Source organism: Girardinichthys multiradiatus, chromosome Y, assembly GCF_021462225.1.
Source record: "Girardinichthys multiradiatus isolate DD_20200921_A chromosome Y, DD_fGirMul_XY1, whole genome shotgun sequence".
Lineage (NCBI taxonomy): Eukaryota > Metazoa > Chordata > Actinopteri > Cyprinodontiformes > Goodeidae > Girardinichthys > Girardinichthys multiradiatus.
The window spans coordinates 19,081,188-19,102,260 of record NC_061818.1 but is presented as its reverse complement, the minus strand read 5'-3'; the positions used below and the strand labels follow the sequence as shown (position 1 = coordinate 19,102,260).

At 41.4% G+C, this 21,073-nt stretch overlaps 1 protein-coding gene across 1 annotated transcript in view; it reads right to left on the bottom strand.

The window, feature by feature from the left end:
- The window catches only part of LOC124864946 (voltage-dependent T-type calcium channel subunit alpha-1I-like), a 142,274-nt gene that overhangs the window by 62,744 nt on the left and 58,457 nt on the right, over nucleotides 1–21,073 (bottom strand). The window contains exons 9-17 of the mRNA XM_047359888.1: nucleotides 9,250–9,401; nucleotides 8,742–8,927; nucleotides 7,649–7,766; nucleotides 7,394–7,549; nucleotides 7,177–7,267; nucleotides 6,010–6,164; nucleotides 4,063–4,755; nucleotides 3,439–3,539; nucleotides 1,076–1,199 (exon numbers count right to left, since the gene is read on the bottom strand). Of these exons, the coding sequence (XP_047215844.1) occupies nucleotides 1,076–1,199; nucleotides 3,439–3,539; nucleotides 4,063–4,755; nucleotides 6,010–6,164; nucleotides 7,177–7,267; nucleotides 7,394–7,549; nucleotides 7,649–7,766; nucleotides 8,742–8,927; nucleotides 9,250–9,401 (1,776 nt within the window). The remainder of the gene's footprint in view (nucleotides 1–1,075; nucleotides 1,200–3,438; nucleotides 3,540–4,062; nucleotides 4,756–6,009; nucleotides 6,165–7,176; nucleotides 7,268–7,393; nucleotides 7,550–7,648; nucleotides 7,767–8,741; nucleotides 8,928–9,249; nucleotides 9,402–21,073) is intronic.

The window sequence follows — 21,073 nt, the reverse complement described above, 5'->3', positions numbered from 1 at the left end:
CCACACAAAGTATTCACATCCTTGAATTTTTTCACATATTGTTACATTATAATCACAAATTGCATGTATGTTATTTGAATCATATGTGATATATCAACACAAAATGTGAAATAGTGAAAAAAGCTTTCATGAGTTTTACAATGACATGACTTACAAAAAATCTAAAAAGTGTGGCTTGCATACAGTATGTATTCAGTACTTTGTAGTCATCTTTCTTTCTCTTCCAGCTTTGCCTATTAACAGACTACATTTTGCCAATTCTCCCTTTGCAAAAATAGCATACCAGATGCATACCATCCGTTTATATTCATTTTAAAGCCTAAACGTTCAGTTTTACACTCATATGACCAGAGCACCTTTCTTCACGTTTGATGTGTCCCCCTTATGCCTTTTTATGGCCTTCTTTAAAACATCTTTCGTACTATCCACTCTTCTATAACAGCCTGACTTGTGGATTGCACAATTTATTGTTCTCATCTCAACAAATTCTCCCGTTTGACCTGTGGATGTTTACAGACTATCCAGAGTTACCTTGGCTTTCTTGGCTGCTTAGGTGGAAAACATGTCCTGGTAGGTGTGCAGTTGTACTAAACTCGATTTAAAAGTGATCTGTTGAATTCTCAAAGCTTTTTTTTTATAACCTGTTGCATTTTAAACTTTTAGAAAACCTGTCTGCTGTGTTAGTTCTCAATCATTGTGTTTTTGTTCACTAATGTTCTCTAACAAACCTCTGAGGCCTTGACAGCACAGTTGCATTTATGATGAGATTAATTGTTATCTATTTACCAATTAGGTGAAGGCAGTTGATGCCACAGGATTTTTTTAGGGGTATCTGAGTAATGGAAGCTAAATGCATATATACGCCACACGTTTCAGATTTTTGAGGTAAAAATACATTTGAAAACCTTGTATAATTTTCTTTCCTGTTCACATATATGTGCTCTTTTGCGTTGCTCTTAAATATCTCTTTAAAAAACATTGTAATTGCTGTTTTAAGGTGATCTGAAAAAGAAATTCAAGGGGTATGATTACTTTTATGAGGCAATGCATAGACACACATTTCAAATGGATTTACCAAGCTGCCCTGAAGTATCTTTGGCCTCTCTAGAGCCACTGTGATGCAGTTGGAGAAGATAAAAGCCAACACAACATAGTCGAACAGCTTATGGGCGATGATGGACTGGCACATCTGTCTGAACCTGACAGGGGAAAACAAGATGAAGAACTTTAAAAAGGCATCACAAATGTTTAATGTCCCAATAATGTGCACAAACCTGTGTGCAACTCTCATTCAATCAAAATGAAACCAGTTCATGTGATTGCAGATGGTAGCTCCTTCACATCTCAGTGAGTAAATAGTGTCATTCAGACCCTGTTTACATTGCCCCTAATTCAAAACAAATTACATTAATGCCACTCTAAGAATCCCAGGAGCCCCGAGTACAGAGCGCTGCTGGGAGAACAGAGTTGAGGGATCTGAGAGAAACACACAAAGAAAAGGGGGGAGGGTGGGGAGGAAATGGGACATCCAGTATAAACAGTGAATTTGCTTTGAAAAGTGAACATGTGACAGTGCCTACTGCCAAAAAGCAATTAAATATTTTCACTGAAGTGCTTATTGGAAAAGATGACAGGAATGTAAAAACAGGGTAAAATATATTTATTCTAGATAAACATAGAATGTTTTCAGTGTCTTTTACAAAAATATTCAGCCATCCAGTCAATGCTTTTATTCCAAATTTTAACATATCACTGTAAGGTTATGCAAATTTCAATAGACTGCCTGCAGGTTTGAATCCAGATGACTTATCTATTGCTGTTTACCAAAAGTAGAAACTTTCTCATTTTTAAAAGAGATGATCGATCAATGCTCTAATGAAGTCACTTTGCTTTTTCACAACATCTGTAATTCCAGACATTTGTTTCAGTACTGTGGAAAGAAACTGCATTTTGAATTTTCAAAGAATGTGGAAACAGACCCCAGAAAAAAAGTACATCAAATACAAACTTTAAATTACAAAGTACTATAACACAAGTTAAGTGAATAAAAGTCATATAGTCATAAAAAACAAAACAAAACAAAACAAAACAAAAAACCTATAAAATGATTTAGAACAATCTACCAAAATTAAGTTGTGTTTGACCTTATTATACATGTTTAGTTCAGACTGATCAACAAAAAAAAAAAAAAAAACACTTATTTGGTCCAAATATAAGTTATTGAGAATTGTGTGTGGAATGAAACTGTCTTTGTGAAAAATTGTGTTGATGAAGACAGGACTACAACGTGGTAAATGCTATGTGTTTTTTAAAAAGAACTTTTTCAGTAGTTAGTTTGATTGTTATTATTCTATCCTTTTTTATACCTGAGCAATCCTGGTTTTATTTGTGGGGGCGAGTACAGTGGTCTGCTGTTGGATAAAAACTAAAAGTAAAACAAATAACCATTATTCACATTTGATAGGAGTAAAATTTGTTCCTTTGTCACATTTTTTCTCAACAAAAACAAGAACAGAGGGAGATAAATGGGATTGTTGTAGACTATGTTTGTTATTAATAATAAGAAGAAGAAGAAGAAGAAAAAAAAGAAGAAGAAGAAGAATGGGCTGCACAGTGGCGCAGTTAGTTGTTTCCTTGCAGCAAGAAGTTGCTGGGTTCAACTCCCGGCCGGGGATCTTTCTGCATGGAGTTTGCATGTTCTCCCCGTGCATAAGTAGGTTCTCACCGGGTACTCCGGCTTCCTCCCACAGTCCAAAGACATGCCTGTTAGGTTAACTGGTCAATCTAAATTGCCCTTAGGTGTATGAATGAGTGTGTGCGTGGTTGTTTGTGTGTTCCCTTGCGATGGACTGGCGACCTGTCCAGGGTCTACCCCGCCTCCCGCCCATAGATAGGCACCAGCTTCCCCGCGACCCACTATGGAAGAAGTGGTGGAAAATGACTGACGGACTACTACTACTACTAATAATAACAATAGTAATAACAATAATAATAGCATTGCAAAATAGAAACTATTTAGTGAAAAGTTGCATCAGATTTAAGAAAGATACTGTAAGCGATCATGAAACAGTTTCAAATCGACTTGCTCAAAATAACAAAGGTACACCATGCATTTGTTAACCGGCACCTTTTTATTTGGGTGGTATGGCTTACTACTCAGGGTGGCATCACATAGAGGGCACCACCAGCACTCCTTGAAAAACTATTATACCAAAAAACGAGCATTTCAATCCTTTTTTAGAGCTATGTTCACCTTAGATTGAAGGGTGCTGTCTCATTTGTCAGAAAATTTGACAGAATGTTGTTTGTCTAAAATATTCTCATACTTTCTGAAAAGCTATTGCATTTCTAAAAAAGCAACTTCATTAGGAAACTCACTGCTGTACAAGTGAATCACTATCTTTAAATATCTAAACAGGAAATAAAACAATAACTCACTTGTTCTGTGGGGAGAAAAGAAAGATGGACCAATCTTCTCTTGTTTCACACCAGTCTGGTCTGTATGCTTCCAACATCTTCTGGATTCGGAAGCACAAGCTCTGCAAACAATCACGCACATCATAGTACATAAAGGCACACAGAAACACACACCTAAGAAAAGATACACAAAACTTCACAGAAAGTATGTGTTTAGACTGCATTCTTTTTAAATTATTCACACAAGTGAAACAGTTATGAGGCAACAGTTTGGAACATCTTCCAACACTACCATCTGCACAGCTCTTTCACCCTGCTGTCTAAATAGTCCTTCCTAATTAACCTTGTTTTGCTCATACACTGACTTGCTGACAATGAAAACAATGGGACTCCCATGCGAGATTGGTGATTGTGAGTGCATGCACATGAAAAGTTGATAGAAATCAAACACATCTGTGTAAAAAATGATTGTTTTTGTAAAATCTTGATCTATAAAATTGGAGTTAACAGTTTGGTTGTTTTAAATCCTAAAACCAGATTCTCCTCATTTGCTCTCTAGTGTTTTTCTGTCAGAATATAATTTTTTACAAATAAAATAAGCATTTAAGTTTACTTGTCTTTCCATATAAACAAACAGTAACCTACATATTCAATGTCGTCATCCAGGTCCTCCCTGTCCTTGCTGCGTGTGTTGACCTGGGGGAAGACATCTGTCATCAGGTGGCTCTGGGGGTTTGCCCCTTCAGTCTGCTCCGCCTGGCGCCTTGACGGCGGAAGAAGCAGGTGCGATAGTGGGGACTTCCCATTACAGTCCTGGTGGATTCCTTCCAAGGCTCCACTGGTGCTGATCACAAGCCCTCCAGAGAGGCTCTTCTTCCTGTGGTGACCATAGAGTTTCACGGGAGGCAGAGCGTGGTGTTGCTGTGGGTTTTCAACTGGAGACTGGAGCATGTGGGGGAGCTCTAGAGAGAGGGCTCTGCGGTCCCTACGAGAGGCAAAATAGTCATGGAGCTTCGGATGTGGAGGCTGAAGACAATGAGGAGCAGCTGCAGGAGGAGAGAGAAGGGACTCCTCTTCATCTGGTTGGATATGGTGGTGATCGTGGGGAGATGAGGAGGCACGAGGACCACGGATACGAAGGCTTCCTCCTACCACCCCTCCTAGACCCCCCAAACCATAGCCATAGAAGGGCCTTGCAGAAGTGGGCGTGTAGGCAGGACTAGCAGAGGGAGATGAAGAGGAGCAGGGACGTCCCCCGAGACTGCTCCAGCTGGAACGACGGGCCCACAAGTGGTGAGGCAGCGGACGGCCCCAGTTGTGGTAGCCTTGACCTGGATACTGATAAAGAAAACCTCTGATGCTGATGAATATCTATCATGAATTCCTTAAAAGAACTGTTTGAAAAAACCTCTTATTAGGCCTCATGTTTGAAATATCCCTATAATAGAAATATAAGTGAATGATCACTTTCAAGCTCAATTTGGAAGTGAGAGGAGGATGTGCTGGATATGGTGTAAAATTATGTTCAGCAGCGCAAAATTTCTGCTGATATGTTTATTGTGAATATATTTGAATACTGAATTTTCTTCATTAAAATTACATTGAAGATTAGAAAAGCTGAATGAATTAATGCTTCAAATGGTAAACAAAGACACAGCAGGGGCAAAAATATGACGGGGAATTTCAGCAAAATTGTAAAAAAAAAAAATTTATACCTGCTTTCTTATTTTACAGGTAGGAGGAAAGACAACTTTTACCTTCTGAAATCAGAAGTATTTTAAACAACCATACCTTTTCTCAAAATTTTCAGGAAAATGGCTATTGTACTCACTACAGTGCTACTGAATGAATCGTCATTGGGAGTCTGACTTATTGCTGACTATTTAGGTAGAACATTAAATAAAAGATTATGACAAGCATGTAAAAAGAGTGCACGGCAGATGTGTGGATCTGTCATGTATATTTATACTTAGGAGGTGAGAGCTTTCTAAAACAAACCTATTATTTTATAGTAGGGTGACTATTAAATCAATTTGATCTTCTAAGACATGTTCTTATTGAGCTACCCCAACATCTTCAACTATATTTAAGAAAGAAAGCTAAGAGCTTCAACGCCATAATTGTGCAGGTGTTCTCTCTCTCTTCAACTGATGAACTGGTATACGTTCCTATTAACAAAACAAAACATTGCATATCTGTAAAGAGATTATTTTTTTCAAGCAGTAAAAGTGTCTTTTAACATGTTAATAATCTTCTGTCTATTTAAAATCAGAGGAAATTTTTCTTTGTTATTGTTTTGTTCATCTATGTTGAAAACAATCAAAAACATAGCATTACATGATTACTGTTTTAATCCACCATCATTTATCAACATCCAGTTGCTCGAACACTAACATTGGCCAGTATACAAAGAGTTTCATGAATCACTTGTGCAACTTGCCCTATAATCATTTTTAAACCCAAATCTGTGCCAGGTTTGTTAAATGAGGCCAAGAGTAACAAAAATTAAATGTGCCTACATAACACATATATTGTCATTCAGCCAGGAGGGAATGTAATCAATGTTTATGTTTACAACCTTTTTCCACTTACCACAGACCTCTTCTCCACATCGGCTCTGCCGAGAGAAATAACACTGTTCTTTCTGGCGCCAAGAGCAAAGGTCAACCTCTCTCCTGGAAACAGACCAGCAGGCAACAATGACATGTCCAGGTGTCCATTAGGGGTCAGGGTACAGATCTTTGGGTCTGCAGAGGACAGAAAGAAAAGGGGGATACAAACAAATGGAATCAACAGGGGTGTTAAGTGGAGGTAAGAAGCAAAATAAGATGGATAAGTGGAAAGAAGCTGTCAAAGAGAGAAAGCATGAACATTAAGTACACCTCTTCCTTCTTCTGTTTATATTTTGTCTGTTGCTGCTATGAAAGCAGAGGTCTCTCCATCACTGTACACAATAAATGTCCCAAAACAATGTTATTGCCATCTCCAAGGGGCAGAGGAGGGTTTAATTCACAATAAATTGCCTTTCAGGAGGCAGAAAGAAACTCATATTAGTGAAACAAAGGGATAACTGTCACTAGTTTATCCATTAGTGAACATGGCTTTGGGAGAAAAAGCTCTTTAAAAAACAATCCAAATGTGCTTTTCTTCCAGGAACACTGACATTTAAAAATTTACATTCGGACTCAGGAGAACAGTGATGAGACACCATCAGACTCCTCCCTCATGTGCTGCTAAATGTCGCTCTGTGCTGTAGTCTTTGATTGGTTCATTCCTGCTTTTTCAGCAGATCTGAAGGGATATGCAGAGTGGATGCAGAAGAGGAATGAGGTTTGCATTACACAGTTTGTTAAGCTTACATCTATAGTCTGGGAAAGGTGCTTAGCAAAACTTGACTGTGAAAACTGTAGGGTGTTTTTCCCCCTAGGATATAACCTGCAGTTTTTACATATCTCACCGTGAACATTATGCTCAAATATTATGGAACCCCTTCACCTATTCATATTTGTAATTATAATTTTACTAATCATACAATTTGAATAAAAAAATAGATTTATTTAAGGTTGAAATTGAAGTTTCAGAAGAAATACTGTACAGTGGAAAGTAAAAACAAAAGCATAAAAATTTGATGCGTTGAAGCTGAAGTGATTTTCATTGTAAAGTAATTTGTTTTAGTAATTAGTAACCTTTTAAAATAACACCTACACTCTCTTGGTAAAATGGTTGCAACGGTGATGAAAATGCTGCAGACATTGATACCTGAGAGGTGCAGGGAGTCTTTTTGCTTTTCATTTTCATCAAAATTATAGGAAGACCGGTCATCATCCGAATAAGAGCGGTTTGCATCACCCTGTTGAAGGAAGAAGAGACAGAAGCATCAGGAAAATGACACATAAAGTGGAGACTTTAAAAAAAGCAGCAGATGTTTTTCTTTTTTATTTGATTATTTTTAATGTGTGCTTTGATTCATGATTACCTCTGCTTGGAAGCCTTCAACCAGGATGGCAACAAGTAAATTGAAGAGCACATAGTTTCCAAATGTCATAAGGGCGACAAAGTAAAGAGCAGCACAGGGAGAGGTGGATGCCATGCCATTGTAGAGTACCATGTTCCAGTCCTCCTGAGTTAGAATCTGCAGCAGAGGCAGAGATAATGGAAAGCATTTAGTCTTTTTCTTTGTCCAACAAAAGAAAATGTATAGTATGAATGTGTGGGTTTAAACTACTGTTACCTGAAACACAGTGACAATGGCCCAAAGCAAGGAGTCAAAGTTCTTCCTGTCAGGAACTGTGTCTCCTGCCTCTGTCTTCAAACTGAACTTACAGCCAAATATGTGCATTCCCAAGATACTGCAACATAAAAAGATTGTGTTTTAACTACAAATGAAGATGCAAAGAATATTGTTTTATATTGTAAAAATGGTTTATCAAAGAAAATCCAACAAGGTTTTTGTGTTTTGGACAAGAATAATCCCAGAAAATAGAAATAAACATTGTTATGGTAAACAAAATATAACAGAAAGACAACAGAAGAAATATAGGAATGTTATGTTGCCAAACGTCGTAATTATAAACCCAGGCTTAAATTCCCACATAGACCTTCAAACACTGGTAGGATAAATGTCTGTTAGCAAGTGGTTGCTGATGATAATTAATACTCTTAGATGAAAAGAAGCTTATCTTGAACTGGAAACTGCTGGAATGCCAGTGTAACAGGCCAAAATTAATTGAGTTGAACATCAATATGGACTGAGGGAGAGTTCTGACCAAAAAGGAACTGCCTGCTCCAAAATCAGCACAGTAAAACTTGTAACTGGCAACCTGGCATCACATAAATATTAAGCTATTGGGAAAAAAGACAAGAAGGATATTAGAAAGAGTCAAGGTGTTACTTTTAAACCAATGAACACCGTGCCATCAGTCATGAATGGTGATGGTCTTATCATAATACGGGTCCGTTTTGTTCACTCAGTAATAAAAAAAGAACCAACGATCTCCAGATTCTTGAAATTCATCTTAAAGAAATAACATTGAAAATGTAATAGCATTGATAGCAATTTTAAGTTTAGACTGCTGAGATTATAACAGTGCTTCGTGCATCAGTCATGAACTAAGTTTTGACTATTTTTGAAGGTAGTGATGAGAAAATAGCTATTTTTAGAGTTTCAGACTGTTAACCGTACAGCACATACTGTACACAGTGCCTGTCAAAACTTTAAGAACAGTAATATGATATATGCATTTAGAATTATGTTGACTGTTTTTAGATAGACAACAAGCTAAATTTCCTCATTTTTAAATTCCAAAAAGAAATCATGACATCACCTGAAGATAAAGATGAAGAGCATGAGTAGCATACAGAAGGTGGCCACGTTGTCCATGGTCTTCATCAGGACCACAAGTTGCCTCCTCAGTGCGGGCATGAACCTCACCAGCTTAATGACCCTCAGCAGCCTGAATGTCCTCAGCACTGACAGACCACCATCTGCCTGGCCAATGATCTCACACACACTGGGGTGTGTGTTGCAGAAAGTATGCACAATTAGAGAGAGTGGGAAGATGTGGAAAAATCAAGACAACTGGTAACTATGGGAATAAAAATGTGCCCTGGTGTTATTTGATTCTATTGTAATGAAATGTAGAACTTCATATATGATTCTTTTTGTTTTGCAATTACATATTTGTTCCATTCAATTCAGTTTCATAACAGAATAAAGCAAAACAATACAGCTTCAGGGATGATAGTGCATCATTGGCATGTGGATCCACTTTAAAAAAATGCATTCTTTACATGCTTGGTCAATCATTTTATTTAATTTGACAAATTACAGACCTGATGATGACAATAATGCCATCAAAGATGTTGTACGGGTTCCTCAAGTACTCAAAGAAGCCAAAAGCTGAGAGTTTTAGGATCATCTCCAGGGTAAACATGCTGGTAAAGACAATGTTACAGATTTCCAGAACATTGGTCAGCTCCTCAGGCTTTGTGGAGGGTGTGTCAGTGCAGGGAAACAGAACCAGAAAAATACAAAGTTAAAAACAGAAAGTCAGTTAAAAGTATGGGGTACAAAATGTAACAATTAAAATACTAAAAAAGCTTGAAGACTATGCCATTTTTCTGGTGCATATGGTGTGATAGACACACTGAACAAGAGAGATAATCATGGTACCTTGCAAAAGCTTTCACACCCATTGAACTTCATGTTTTCTATATATTTTATTGCGATTTTAAATTGAAACAGCTGTTCTGTGAAGCCCTCAGAGATAGAGAACATTAGTGAACAGACAGGACCATGAAGACCAAGGAACAATAGGTCAGGTTATAAAACAAGGTCAGGTTATAAAACAATATCCAGAGTTTTGAATATCTCACTCAGCACTGATGAATCAATCATTCAGCCTACCAAGTCATGGCCGCCCACCTAAACTGACTGGCCAGGGAAAGGGATTAATAACCTGAGAAGAAGCCAAGGTGTCCATTGTGGAGAAGCTGAAAATATCTACAGCTCAGGTGGGAGAACCTGTTAACAAGATTCCAAAAACGTGGCTTTAATAAAAAGGCAAAAGTACAGTCTTTGTTCAAAGAAAGCTATCAGGAATCATATTTAACGTTTACCAAAGACCACAAAAAGGACAAATAAACCTGTGGAAGAAGGTACTCTGGTCAGATGAGATCCAAATTAAAGTTTCTGGTCTAAAAGAAAAACCTTTTGAAGTTGATCAGAGTTGATGGGAAGATGGTTGGAGCTAAATGCAGAGCAATCCTTAAAGAAAGCATGTAAGAGGGTGCAAACGATATGCGTGTGGGGAGGTTCACCTTCAAACAGTACAACAACCCTAAACATACAGTCTGAGCTACAGCCTAATCATGTGTAAGAATGGGCAATTCAATATCCAGACCTTAATCCAATTGAGAAGCTGCAACAAGTCTTGAATTTGCTGTTCACAAATACTCTCCATCCAGTCTGACTGAGTTTTTGCTGAGTTTCTTTAAAGTACTAAGGGAGCCTGAACACGTAACCACACAAGTCTTTCTTTTTTAATTTGCATGTAATGTGTATATTTTTACCAATAAATTGTGTGTAATTTTATGCTGCTTTATTACAGAAAATCCCATTAAAACATAATAAAGTTATGAGTTGTGAAGGATCAAAATATGGAGACACTCAAGAGATGTGAACACTTTTGGAGGGCACTGCATAAAAACCACACTGCATAAGTAGCAAACCCCAATATCTAAAATGAAGCTGCTTCAGGGCTTATTTCCATTTGTATGTGACTGTGCATGACTAGACGCACTTTATCCCAGCGTGCCTATGACTGAATGTTGTGTTTACACAATATGGATCAGATGCTTTCACTGATACCCCCTGTGAATTTTCAGTTTCAAAGCCAGCAGAAAAAAAAGGAAGGAGAGCCCTGCCAAAGTTAGCAAACCATGTCAGAAAAACACACATTCTCACCCCTCCCCCAGCTCTAATCTTTTGCCTCAAATCTATCTCCATTCCCCTACTTCTTCTATCCCTTTTTTCTCTCTCCTTTTCTGAGTCTCATTATCAGGCTGACCCATCTCTTGCCAATCGATATCACCCTGTCGATCAGTAGAAAGAGAACAGGAAAGGAATGGAGTGAATTAAGAAGAAGGAGATGAGGAGAAGACAGTGGATGGTGCAGATGATGACAGGATGGATTAGGAACAAAGGTAAGGAGACAAATAAAACACTTAAAGTTGAATAGAAAACAGTTTGTTAGGAAGCAAAATAAATATACGTTTATTGCTAAATATCCACAGTTGTGAAAGGTACATCTACAAATACAAAAACAGCACCAGATAAGCTATTGTAGTAAGAGAGAATTAGGTTGTAAACAGACACACAAATCAAATTGTTATTCCATTAAATTTGCTCTAACCTTCACATATATACAGAATTCCCTCACTCGTCCTAAACATCAACACAGGATGGGAGATTTATTGCTATTGACATAGTCATTATGACTCTTGACATCGCAGTTTAACTCAGACAAAATGCCATCATCACTCCCTCCTCAGGTGTTCGCCCACCTTCTCTATATGGTATCCTTTTTCTTCTTGCCTTATTACCTTTCATTGCTTAACTCAGTTTCATGCTGTTCTACAATGTTAATTTTAACTTGATCCCTTTGGCCCAGGATTTTTTTTCCCATTCTGTCAAACATATTTCCCAAAAATTATTCCTTCTGTTGTTCTTTTGAAAAGTCTCTAAAAAAGCAGGATGTTGCTTTAATGTGTGTGAATAAAACATCCTACTTGAGTGAAAATAAGCAGGTAGTCTTTAAGCTACAGTACATAATTTATGATTGTGACAAGTAAAACACTATAAGTAGATATTGTGATTAATCTAAGCAAAAAAACTGAAAAATACAATTTTGGTGTGAGAGTTAAAAAAATTACTTAGTGAAAAACCAGATTTTAGCTGCCCTTTATTCTTACTACTCCATGTCAGTGAACACATGCTGCTTGGGGTCAGCCAGCACACACATGCCTGTATTGATGCTGTATTGGATCGGATGTTTCTAATTTTGGCCATATTCCAGATGTGAAAGAAGGAAAACATAGAAAACTGTTTGATAGGGGATTTAAATGACATGTCCTGGTCAAAAAATAACACCAAGATTTTTTTACTTTATTACTGTAGGTCAATTTTAAGGGGTCTACATAAGTTAATTGAATAAGCAGTTTCTTTTTAAAAGACTTCTGAATTGTCTGAATTTAATAGAAGAACATTTAAGGTCATCGAAGCTTTCATGTCTTCAAGACATGCCTGTAGTCTATCTCACTAGTTGGGCCCATCAGGATGTATGGATAAATAAAGCTGAGTATCATCAGCAAAACAGTGAAAAGTTACCCCATGCAGCCAGTTAATTTCTATCTATTGGCAGCATATCTATATACAGGTCCTTCTCAAAATATTAGCATATTGTGATAAAGTTCATTATTTTCCATAATGTCATGATGACAATTTAACATTCATATATTTTAGATTCATTGCACACTAACTGAAATATTTCAGGTCTTTTATTGTCTTAATACGGATGATTTTGGCATACAGCTCATGAAAACCCAAAATTCCTATCTCACAAAATTAGCATATTTCATCCGACCAATAAAAGAAAAGTGTTTTTAATACAAAAAACGTCAACCTTCAAATAATCATGTACAGTTATGCACTCAATACTTGGTCGGGAATCCTTTTGCAGAAATGACTGCTTCAATGCGGCGTGGCATGGAGGCAATCAGCCTGTGGCACTGCTGAGGTCTTATGGAGGCCCAGGATGCTTCAATAGCGGCCTTTAGCTAATCCAGAGTGTTGGGTCTTGAGTCTCTCAACGTTCTCTTCACAATATCCCACAGATTCTCTATGGGGTTCAGGTCAGGAGAGTTGGCAGGCCAATTGAGCACAGTGATACCATGGTCAGTAAACCATTTACCAGTGGTTTTGGCACTGTGAGCAGGTGCCAGGTGGTGCTGAAAAATGAAATCTTCATCTCCAGAAAGCTTTTCAGCAGATGGAAGCATGAAGTGCTCCAAAATCTCCTGATAGCTAGCTGCATTGACCCTGCCCTTGATAAAACACAGTGGACCAACACCAGCAGCTGAGACGGCACCCCAGACCATCACTGACTGTGGGTACTTGACACTGGACTTCTGGCATTTTGGCATTTCCTTCTCCCCAGTCTTCCTCCAGACTCTGGCACCTTGATTTCCGAATGACATGCAGAATTTGCTTTCATCCGAAAAAAGTACTTTGGACCACTGAGCAACAGTCCAGTGCTGCTTCTCTGTAGCCCAGGTCAGGCGCTTCTGCCGCTGTTTCTGGTTCAAAAGTGGCTTGACCTGGGGAATGCGGCACCTGTAGCCCATTTCCTGCACACGCCTGTGCATGGTGGCTCTGGATGTTTGTACTCCAGACTCAGTCCACTGCTTGCGCAGGTCCCCCAAGGTCTGGAATCGGCCCTTCTCCACAATCTTCCTCAGGGTCCGGTCACCTCTTCTCGTTGTGCAGCGTTTTCTGCCACACTTTTTCCTTCCCACAGACTTCCCACTGAGGTGCCTTGATACAGCACTCTGGGAACAGCCTATTCGTTCAGAAATTTCTTTGTGTCTTACCCTCTTGCTTGAGGGTGTCAATAGTGGCCTTCTGGACAGCAGTCAGGTCGGCAGTCTTACCCATGATTGGGGTTTTGAGTGATGAACCAGGCTGGGAGTTTTAAAGGCCTCAGGAATCTTTTGCAGGTGTTTAGAGTTAACTCGTTGATTCAGATGATTAGGTTCATAGCTCGTTTAGAGACCCTTTTAATGATATGCTAATTTTGTGAGATAGGAATTTTGGGTTTTCATGAGCTCTATGCCAAAATCATCCGTATTAAGACAATAAAAGACCTGAAATATTTCAGTTAGTGTGCAATGAATCTAAAATATATGAATGTACAATTTTCACAATATGCTAATATTTTGAGAAGGACCTGTATATATATATATATATAATTAAATAAGGGCCTGGTGGATGATACAAAGCAACAAACAGAAGTGGTTTTAGTGCTTTGCAATTTGGATGAGGAAAACTAAGGATTAAATATTCAAAAGAGCTATAGCTATTAATTTATCTGGTCCTAAACAATAAATCAAACTGAAATATGGTTGCTACTCTTCCTTGCTCAGTGTTTCGAGATATGTTGACTCATTTATACTAACATAATCCTCTTGCTGCAGCCAGGTTCCTGTGAATAAATGCGATTTTCACAAATCAAGTCATTAACTAACAAAGTCTTTGAAGAGAGAGATTGTATGTTCAGTAAGCCACATTTAATTGTTTTATTTTTATTTTCAGTCAGAGTTGTGTTTATTTTTATGAGATTTTCATGGTTTGCTACTTTTACTTTTTTTTTTTTTTAATCTATTCAGTTTTGGCCGTGGGCAAGACACTGTCTTAATAGGGTAACTGATGGGTAACAGTACAAAAGCTGCAGAGAGGAGTGGTAAACCATGACCCTGCTTCCTGGTCTGATCCCTGGGTTGAGATTTGGTGAACTAATAAATTTGGCCCGATTACTAGAAAGAAGAGCTGCTCTGTCTAAAGTGGGATGAGTGCCAGAAAGATGGAAAGAGTCCAGAGGATGTTGCAAGCTGTTATAGTATTTTATTTAAAGTTTAGAGCACTGTAAGTTGATTTGCTGTATAGATTCTGTCAATAAAATAAAGATTGCTGTTCAGTTTCTTCCAACATAAGGTGTCACTGCTACTATTGCATTAGTACAAGATGTCTGACAAGCTGTTAAAACGTTAAACAGATAAAGCTGAACATCCTTAAGTCTGCAAACATCCAGCTAAAAGTTGACTTCGTTAGTATAAGCCCCAAGTTGCTCTGGGAGGCAGATTACAATTTATTATGGTTCCTTCTGCATATTAGGAGGGAAAAAGTCTTTAAAAAAACCTCCCCTTGGCAAGTTTGAAAGTAAAAACTATATCAAATGTGTGGTGCTCTTCAGTGGTCGAAATAGCTTTAATTTGACTGCTTTCTGCTTGCTTCTGCTGCAATGTGTCCAAAGTGTTGCATTTGAGGGACAATAAAAAATATGTTTTTGTCAGATCCTGGTCATTTTTGCCTGCTACTAACCCTCTTCCACCAGTAGGGGCGTTAGGAGCTGAGTTCTGGGTGGTCAGGTGTTTTGCATGAGTGTCATCAGCTGGAGGACTATAAGAAGGAGGCAAGCCAGTACTTCGACGCCTGAGTGTTTTGCCTCTTCGTGGTATTTAACCTGGCCAATTCATGGAGTTGTTTCTCTGAGAAGATTCTGTTTTTGTACCTTGACTAATGTTTGTTTTTGTTTCAGGTTGATCAAGCCTCGTTCATGAGAGATATCAGAAGGAACTTACCAACAGTTTTTAAGGATTCTGGATTCTTGTTTTGTTCCGCTGGCAGCCAGATCTGACGTTGTCCTCACAGTTTCAAGCGAACCCTGTCCACCCTCCACCATAACTCTCAGGACTCACCTGCTGCGGCAGTGTTGCATAGCCCGCCGCTCACCAGGATCACAACCTCTCTCCCTGGCGGACTTAACCCTACCCAATGTAAGCTTTCTCTATAGAGTATATTTGAGAATTTCAGTAGTGGTTCTTACCTGTACCTGTTTTCCCTTGCAGTCTCTCTGCTACTTCTGTTTCCTGCACCTGAGCCTGAAAATAAAGTTTTCTTAAACGTTTCTCTGTTTAATCGTGTTTTTCTGCATGTGGGTCAAGTCGGCCTTAAACAATATGACGGAACACTCAGGCCAGCCGGACCCCGCAGAAAAATTACGGAGAACCGTTTCGGAACAGGGTCTGATAATCCAGGCGCATGATTCAACCCTTCGGAGATGACGGGACTCATGCAGCATGCCCTGAGTGTCAGAACTACAGCACCACCGGAGGCCTCTGCGGAGCCTCCTGTCACGCAGCGACTTCTGCATGGCCGAGACGAAGTTTTCCGGTGAGGTGGGAGGTTGTCGTGGGTTTTTGTTGCAATGCTCCCTAGTATTTAACCATTCCCCACAGTCTTTTCCCCATGATGATGCAAAGGTATCCTATATTCTAGGTTTGTTGTCTGGTAGGGCACTCCGATGGGCGGAGGCAAGATTTACTAATTATAATCATTTTGGCTGCACTTACAACGAATTTTTGAAGGATTTTAGATCCATTTTTGACCTAGAGATGGGTCAGACTGATGTGGCTCGTATATTATGTATGCTTAAGTAACACAATCGACCGCTCACGAGTTCTCCATAGAGTTTCGAACCTTAGCGGTTGCGTCTGGTTGGAATTCCAGCACCCTGAAGTCAATGTTTTTTCAAGCTCTAGTTTTATTGGAAGAACCGGATAACCTAGATGAATACATTGATTTAGCCCTCCGGTTGGATACCCGTAAGATGAGCGGAATCATCGACGAGAGGCCAGGCAGTGTTTTTACTGCGGGTCCCCCGAGCATTTTGTGTTGGCTTGTCCGGCTCGGCCAAAAGGTTTGGTCCGCCGGTTCTAGCAGGGCAAGCGGTGGACCAGAAGCCTCTTGGCATGCCTACAAGTTTCACATTACCCGTCACATTAGTATTTAATCAACAGAGCCTAACTCTTTCCACCCTTCTAGATTCGGGTTGTGAATCAGAATCAGAATCAGAAAGCTTTATTGCCAAGTACGTTTTTGAACATGCAAGGAATTTGTTTTGGCATAGTCGGTGCAATACAGTACAAAGTAAACAGTATAAACATATCTACAATATAATATAAATATATGTGCACAGTTTTGAGTGAGAGTAAATATAGAGCAGTATAGGATGCAAGAGCAATACAACAGTGCAGGTGATCATTGTGCAAGTATGGCAGTGCAAGTAAAGCAGGAGTCCAAGCTGAGCGTTAATGTAACGCATAGAGTTACAGGTTACAGGTGTCCTGTCAGCAAAAAAGGGGGGGTGTGGGGGAAAGGGAGAATGTCAAGGTGGTTTCCGGGCTTTGTTAACAAGGCTGGTGGCAGATGGGAAAAAACTGTTCTTGTGGCGTGAGGTTTTGGTCCGGATGGACCGCAGCCTCCTGCCAGAGGGGAGAGTCTCAAAGAGTCTGTGACCGGGGTGGGAGGGATCAGCCAGAATCTTCCCTGCCCGCTTCAGGGTCCTGGAGGTGTACAGTTCCTGGAGCGACAGTAGACTGCAGCCAATCACCTTCTCAGCAGACCGAATGACACGCTGCAGCCTGCCCTTATCCTTGGCTGTAGCAGCGGCGTACCAGATGGTGATGGAGGAGGTGAGGATGGACTCAATGATGGCTGTGTAGAAGTGCACCATCATAGTCTTTGGCAGGTTGAATTTCTTCAGCTGCCGCAGGAAGAACATCCTCTGTTGGGCTTTCTTGATGAGGGAGCTGATGTTTGGCTCCCACTTGAGATCCTGGGAGATGATGGTTCCCAGGAAGTGGAAAGATTCCACAGTGTCAATTGTGGAGTCACAGAGGGTGATGGGGGCAGGTGGGGCTGGGTTCTGCCTGAAGTCCACAACCATCTCCACTGTCTTTAGAGCGTTGAGCTCAAGGTTGTTCTGGCTGCACCAGTCCAACAGATGGTCCACCTCCCATCTGTACGCGGACTCGTCACCATCAGAGATGAGTCCGATCAGGGTGGTGTCGTCCGCAAACTTCAGAAGCTTGACAGACTGGTGACTGGAGGTGCAGCTGTTGGTGTACAGGGAGAAGAGCAGAGGAGAGAGAACACAGCATTGGGGGGAACCGGTGCTGATGGTCAGGGAGTCAGAGATGTGCTTCCCCAGCCTCACACGCTGCTTCTTGTCAGACAGGAAGTCAGTGATCCACCTGCAGGTGGAGTCGGGCACACTCAGCTGGGAGAGCTTCTCCTGTAGCAGAGTTGGGACGATGGTGTTGAAGGCAGAGCTGAAATCCACAAACACGATCCTGGCGTAGGTTCCTGTGGAGTCCAGGTGCCGGAGGATGAAGTGAAGGGCTAGGTTGACTGCATCATCTACAGACCTGTTGGCTCTTTAGGCAAACTGCAGGGGGTCCAGGAGGGGGTTGGTGATGTCTTTTAGGTGTGAGAGCACAAGGCGCTCAAAGGACTTCATCACCACAGAGGTCAGGGCGACGGGTCTGAAGTCATTAAGCCCTGTGGTCCTTGGCTTCTTGGGAACAGGGACGATGGTGGAGGACTTGAAGCAGGCTGGCACATGACATGTCTCCAGTGAGGTGTTAAAATGTCTGTGAAGACTGGAGACAGCTGATCAGCACAGTGCTTCAGGCTGGCTGGTGAGACAGAATCCGGTCCAGCAGCTTTCCGGGGGTTCTGTCTCCTGAAGAGTTTGTTGACGTCCCTCTCCTGGATGGAAAGAGCCGTCCCCGGCGTGGGTAGGGGGCTGGTGGGGGGGAACTTCAGGGTGGGGTTGGAGGTGCCAAGGCCCCTCTTGAGGTTGGGGAGGTGGGGGTGGTGGATTGTGGCTGCAGCTGTTGGGGGGTGTCGTGGGGGATGGTTGCAGGACTGTCCCTTTGTCTTTCAAAGCGGCAGTAAAACTCGTTCAGGTCGTTGGCGAGGCGTCGGTCGTTGATGGAGTGGGGGGCTTTTGGCTTGTAGTTGGTGATTTGCTTGAGCCCTTTCCAGACAGACGCAGAGTCGTTGGCTGAGAACTGGTTTTGGAGCTTCTCAGAGTACAGTCTTTTGGCCCCTTTTACTGCCTTGCCAAACTTGTACTTTGCCTCTCTGTATATGTCTTTGTCCCCACTCCTGAAGGCCTCTTCCTTATCCAGTCTTAACCTTCTGAGTTTGGCTGTGAACCAGGGTTTATCATTGTTGTAACTCACCCTGGTGCATGATGGTACACAGCTGTCCTCACAGAAGCTGATGTAGGAAGTCACAGCCTCTGTGTACTCGTCCAGACTGTTGGTAGTAGTCCTGAACATATCCCAGTCTGCACAGCCTAAACACGCCTGGAGATTCTCCACAGCCTCACTGCTCCACTTCCTTGTCGTCCTCACAACAGGTTTGCAGAGCTTTAGTTTCTGCCTGTATGCAGGAATCAGGTGGACCATGATGTGGTCGGATTGGCCCAGTGCAGCACGTGGGACAGCGTGATAAGCGTCTCTGATGGTGGTGTAACAGTGATCCAGAATGTTGTCCTCTCTGGTCGGACATTTTATAAACTGTCTATATTTGGGGAGTTCGTGGGTGAGATTACCTTTGTTAACTGAGCTTAATTGATCAAGATCTGGTAAAACATCATCAGATTAAGACTGAACCATTAACCATGCCACGTCAAGTCTTAGCCTTAGATGGCTGGACGCTCCACAGTATAACCCATAGAACACTTCCCTTGGAATTGGTTTTATCTGGTAATCATAGGGAGCTCATCACTTTGTTTGTATTTCCCATAGTACAGAGCTCTCTAGTGCTAGGGTTTCCTTGGTTGCAACATCACAACCCGCATCTGAACTGGGCTGAGTTACGGGTAGAGTCTTGGTCCACACAGTGTTTGTCATCCTGTCTCCATTCAGCTGTTCCTCATAGTACTCCTGAAAAGGAGAGAGAGGTTGAACCCATCGATCTTACTCAAATACCATGTGAGTATCATGACTTAAAATCAGTATTTAGTAAGTCTCGGGCTCAATCTCTCCCAGCGCACCGTCCTTACGACTGCGTGATTGACCTTTTCTCGGGAGCTCCATTACCTACCAGCCGCTTATATAAGATCTCTGGACCTTAGAGGTTGGTAATGGAGAAATATATAAAGGAGTCTTTAGCCTCAGGGATAATCCGTCCATCTTCTTCTCCATTGAGAGCCGGGTTTTTTTTTGTTGGCAAGAAGGATGGATCTCTCCGCCCATGTATAGATTACAGGGGACTAAACGCCATCACAATCAAAAACAAGTACCCTTTACCCCTGCTTTCATCAGCTTTCGAACCAGTTTATGGTGCCACAATTTTTACTAAGCTTGATCTTAGAAACGCTTACCACTTGGTCCGAATCCGCCAGGGAGATGAGTGGAAGACGGCTTTTAAGACCCCACTCGGACATTTTGAGTACCTTGTGATGCCATTTGGATTATGTAATGCACCCGCTGTATTCCAAGCCCTTGTGAACGATGTGTTAAGGGACCTCCTGAACCTGTTCGTTTTTGTTTACCTTGATGACATTTTGGTCTACTCTAAGACTCCTGCAGCTTGTCCTACAGCACCTTTTGGAGAATCAGTTGTACGTGAAGGCCGGGAAGTGCGAATTCCATCAGTCTTCCATCAGCTTCCTGGTCCTTGAGGGTGGGCAGGTTCGCGCCGACCCCAACAAGATCAAGGCGGTGGAGGACTGGCCTATTCCAACTACTCGGAAGGAGCTACAACGGTTTCTGGGCTTTGCCAATTTTTATAGGAAGTTTATTCTGAACTACAGCCAGACGGCCAGTCCCCTCACATCCCTGACGTCATCCAAGGTGCCATTCATCTGGACTCTGGAAGCAGATAACGCATTCGGTGCTTTGAAGACCAAGTTCACCCAGGCACCAGTGCTCATTCATCCTGATTCAGCAAAGCAGTTTGTTCTGGAGGTGGACGCTTCGGACACCGGGGTGGGAGCGGTGCTCTCCCAACGCCAGGACCTTGACGCAAGACTTCATCCATGTGCCTTTTTCTCCCGTCACTTATCTGCAACGGAAAGGAACTATGATGTGGGTGACAGAGAGCTCCTGGCTATTAAGCCCGCCCTGGAGGAGTGGCGGCACTGGTTGGGGGGCGCTGAACATCCAGTGCTGGTCTGGACAGACCACAGAAATTTGTCTTACATCCAGTCAGCAAGACGGTTAAATTCCAGACAATCACGTTGGTCTTTATTCTTTTCTCGCTTTAATCTATTGATCTCTTACAGACCTGGTACCAAAAACACTAAGCCAGATGCCTTGTCACAACAGTTTTCCTCTAGTGAGACGGAGAATATAGCTGCGCCTATCCTGCCTCCTAGCTGCACTTTTGGAGCCGTGACCTGGGAGATTGAGGACAGCGTGCGGCAGGCCCTCCTTGCTGACCCGGGACCAGGATCTGGACCACCTAATCGGGTGTATGTTCCCAGCGCCGTTCGGTCCCGGCTCATTACCTGGTTTCACGCTT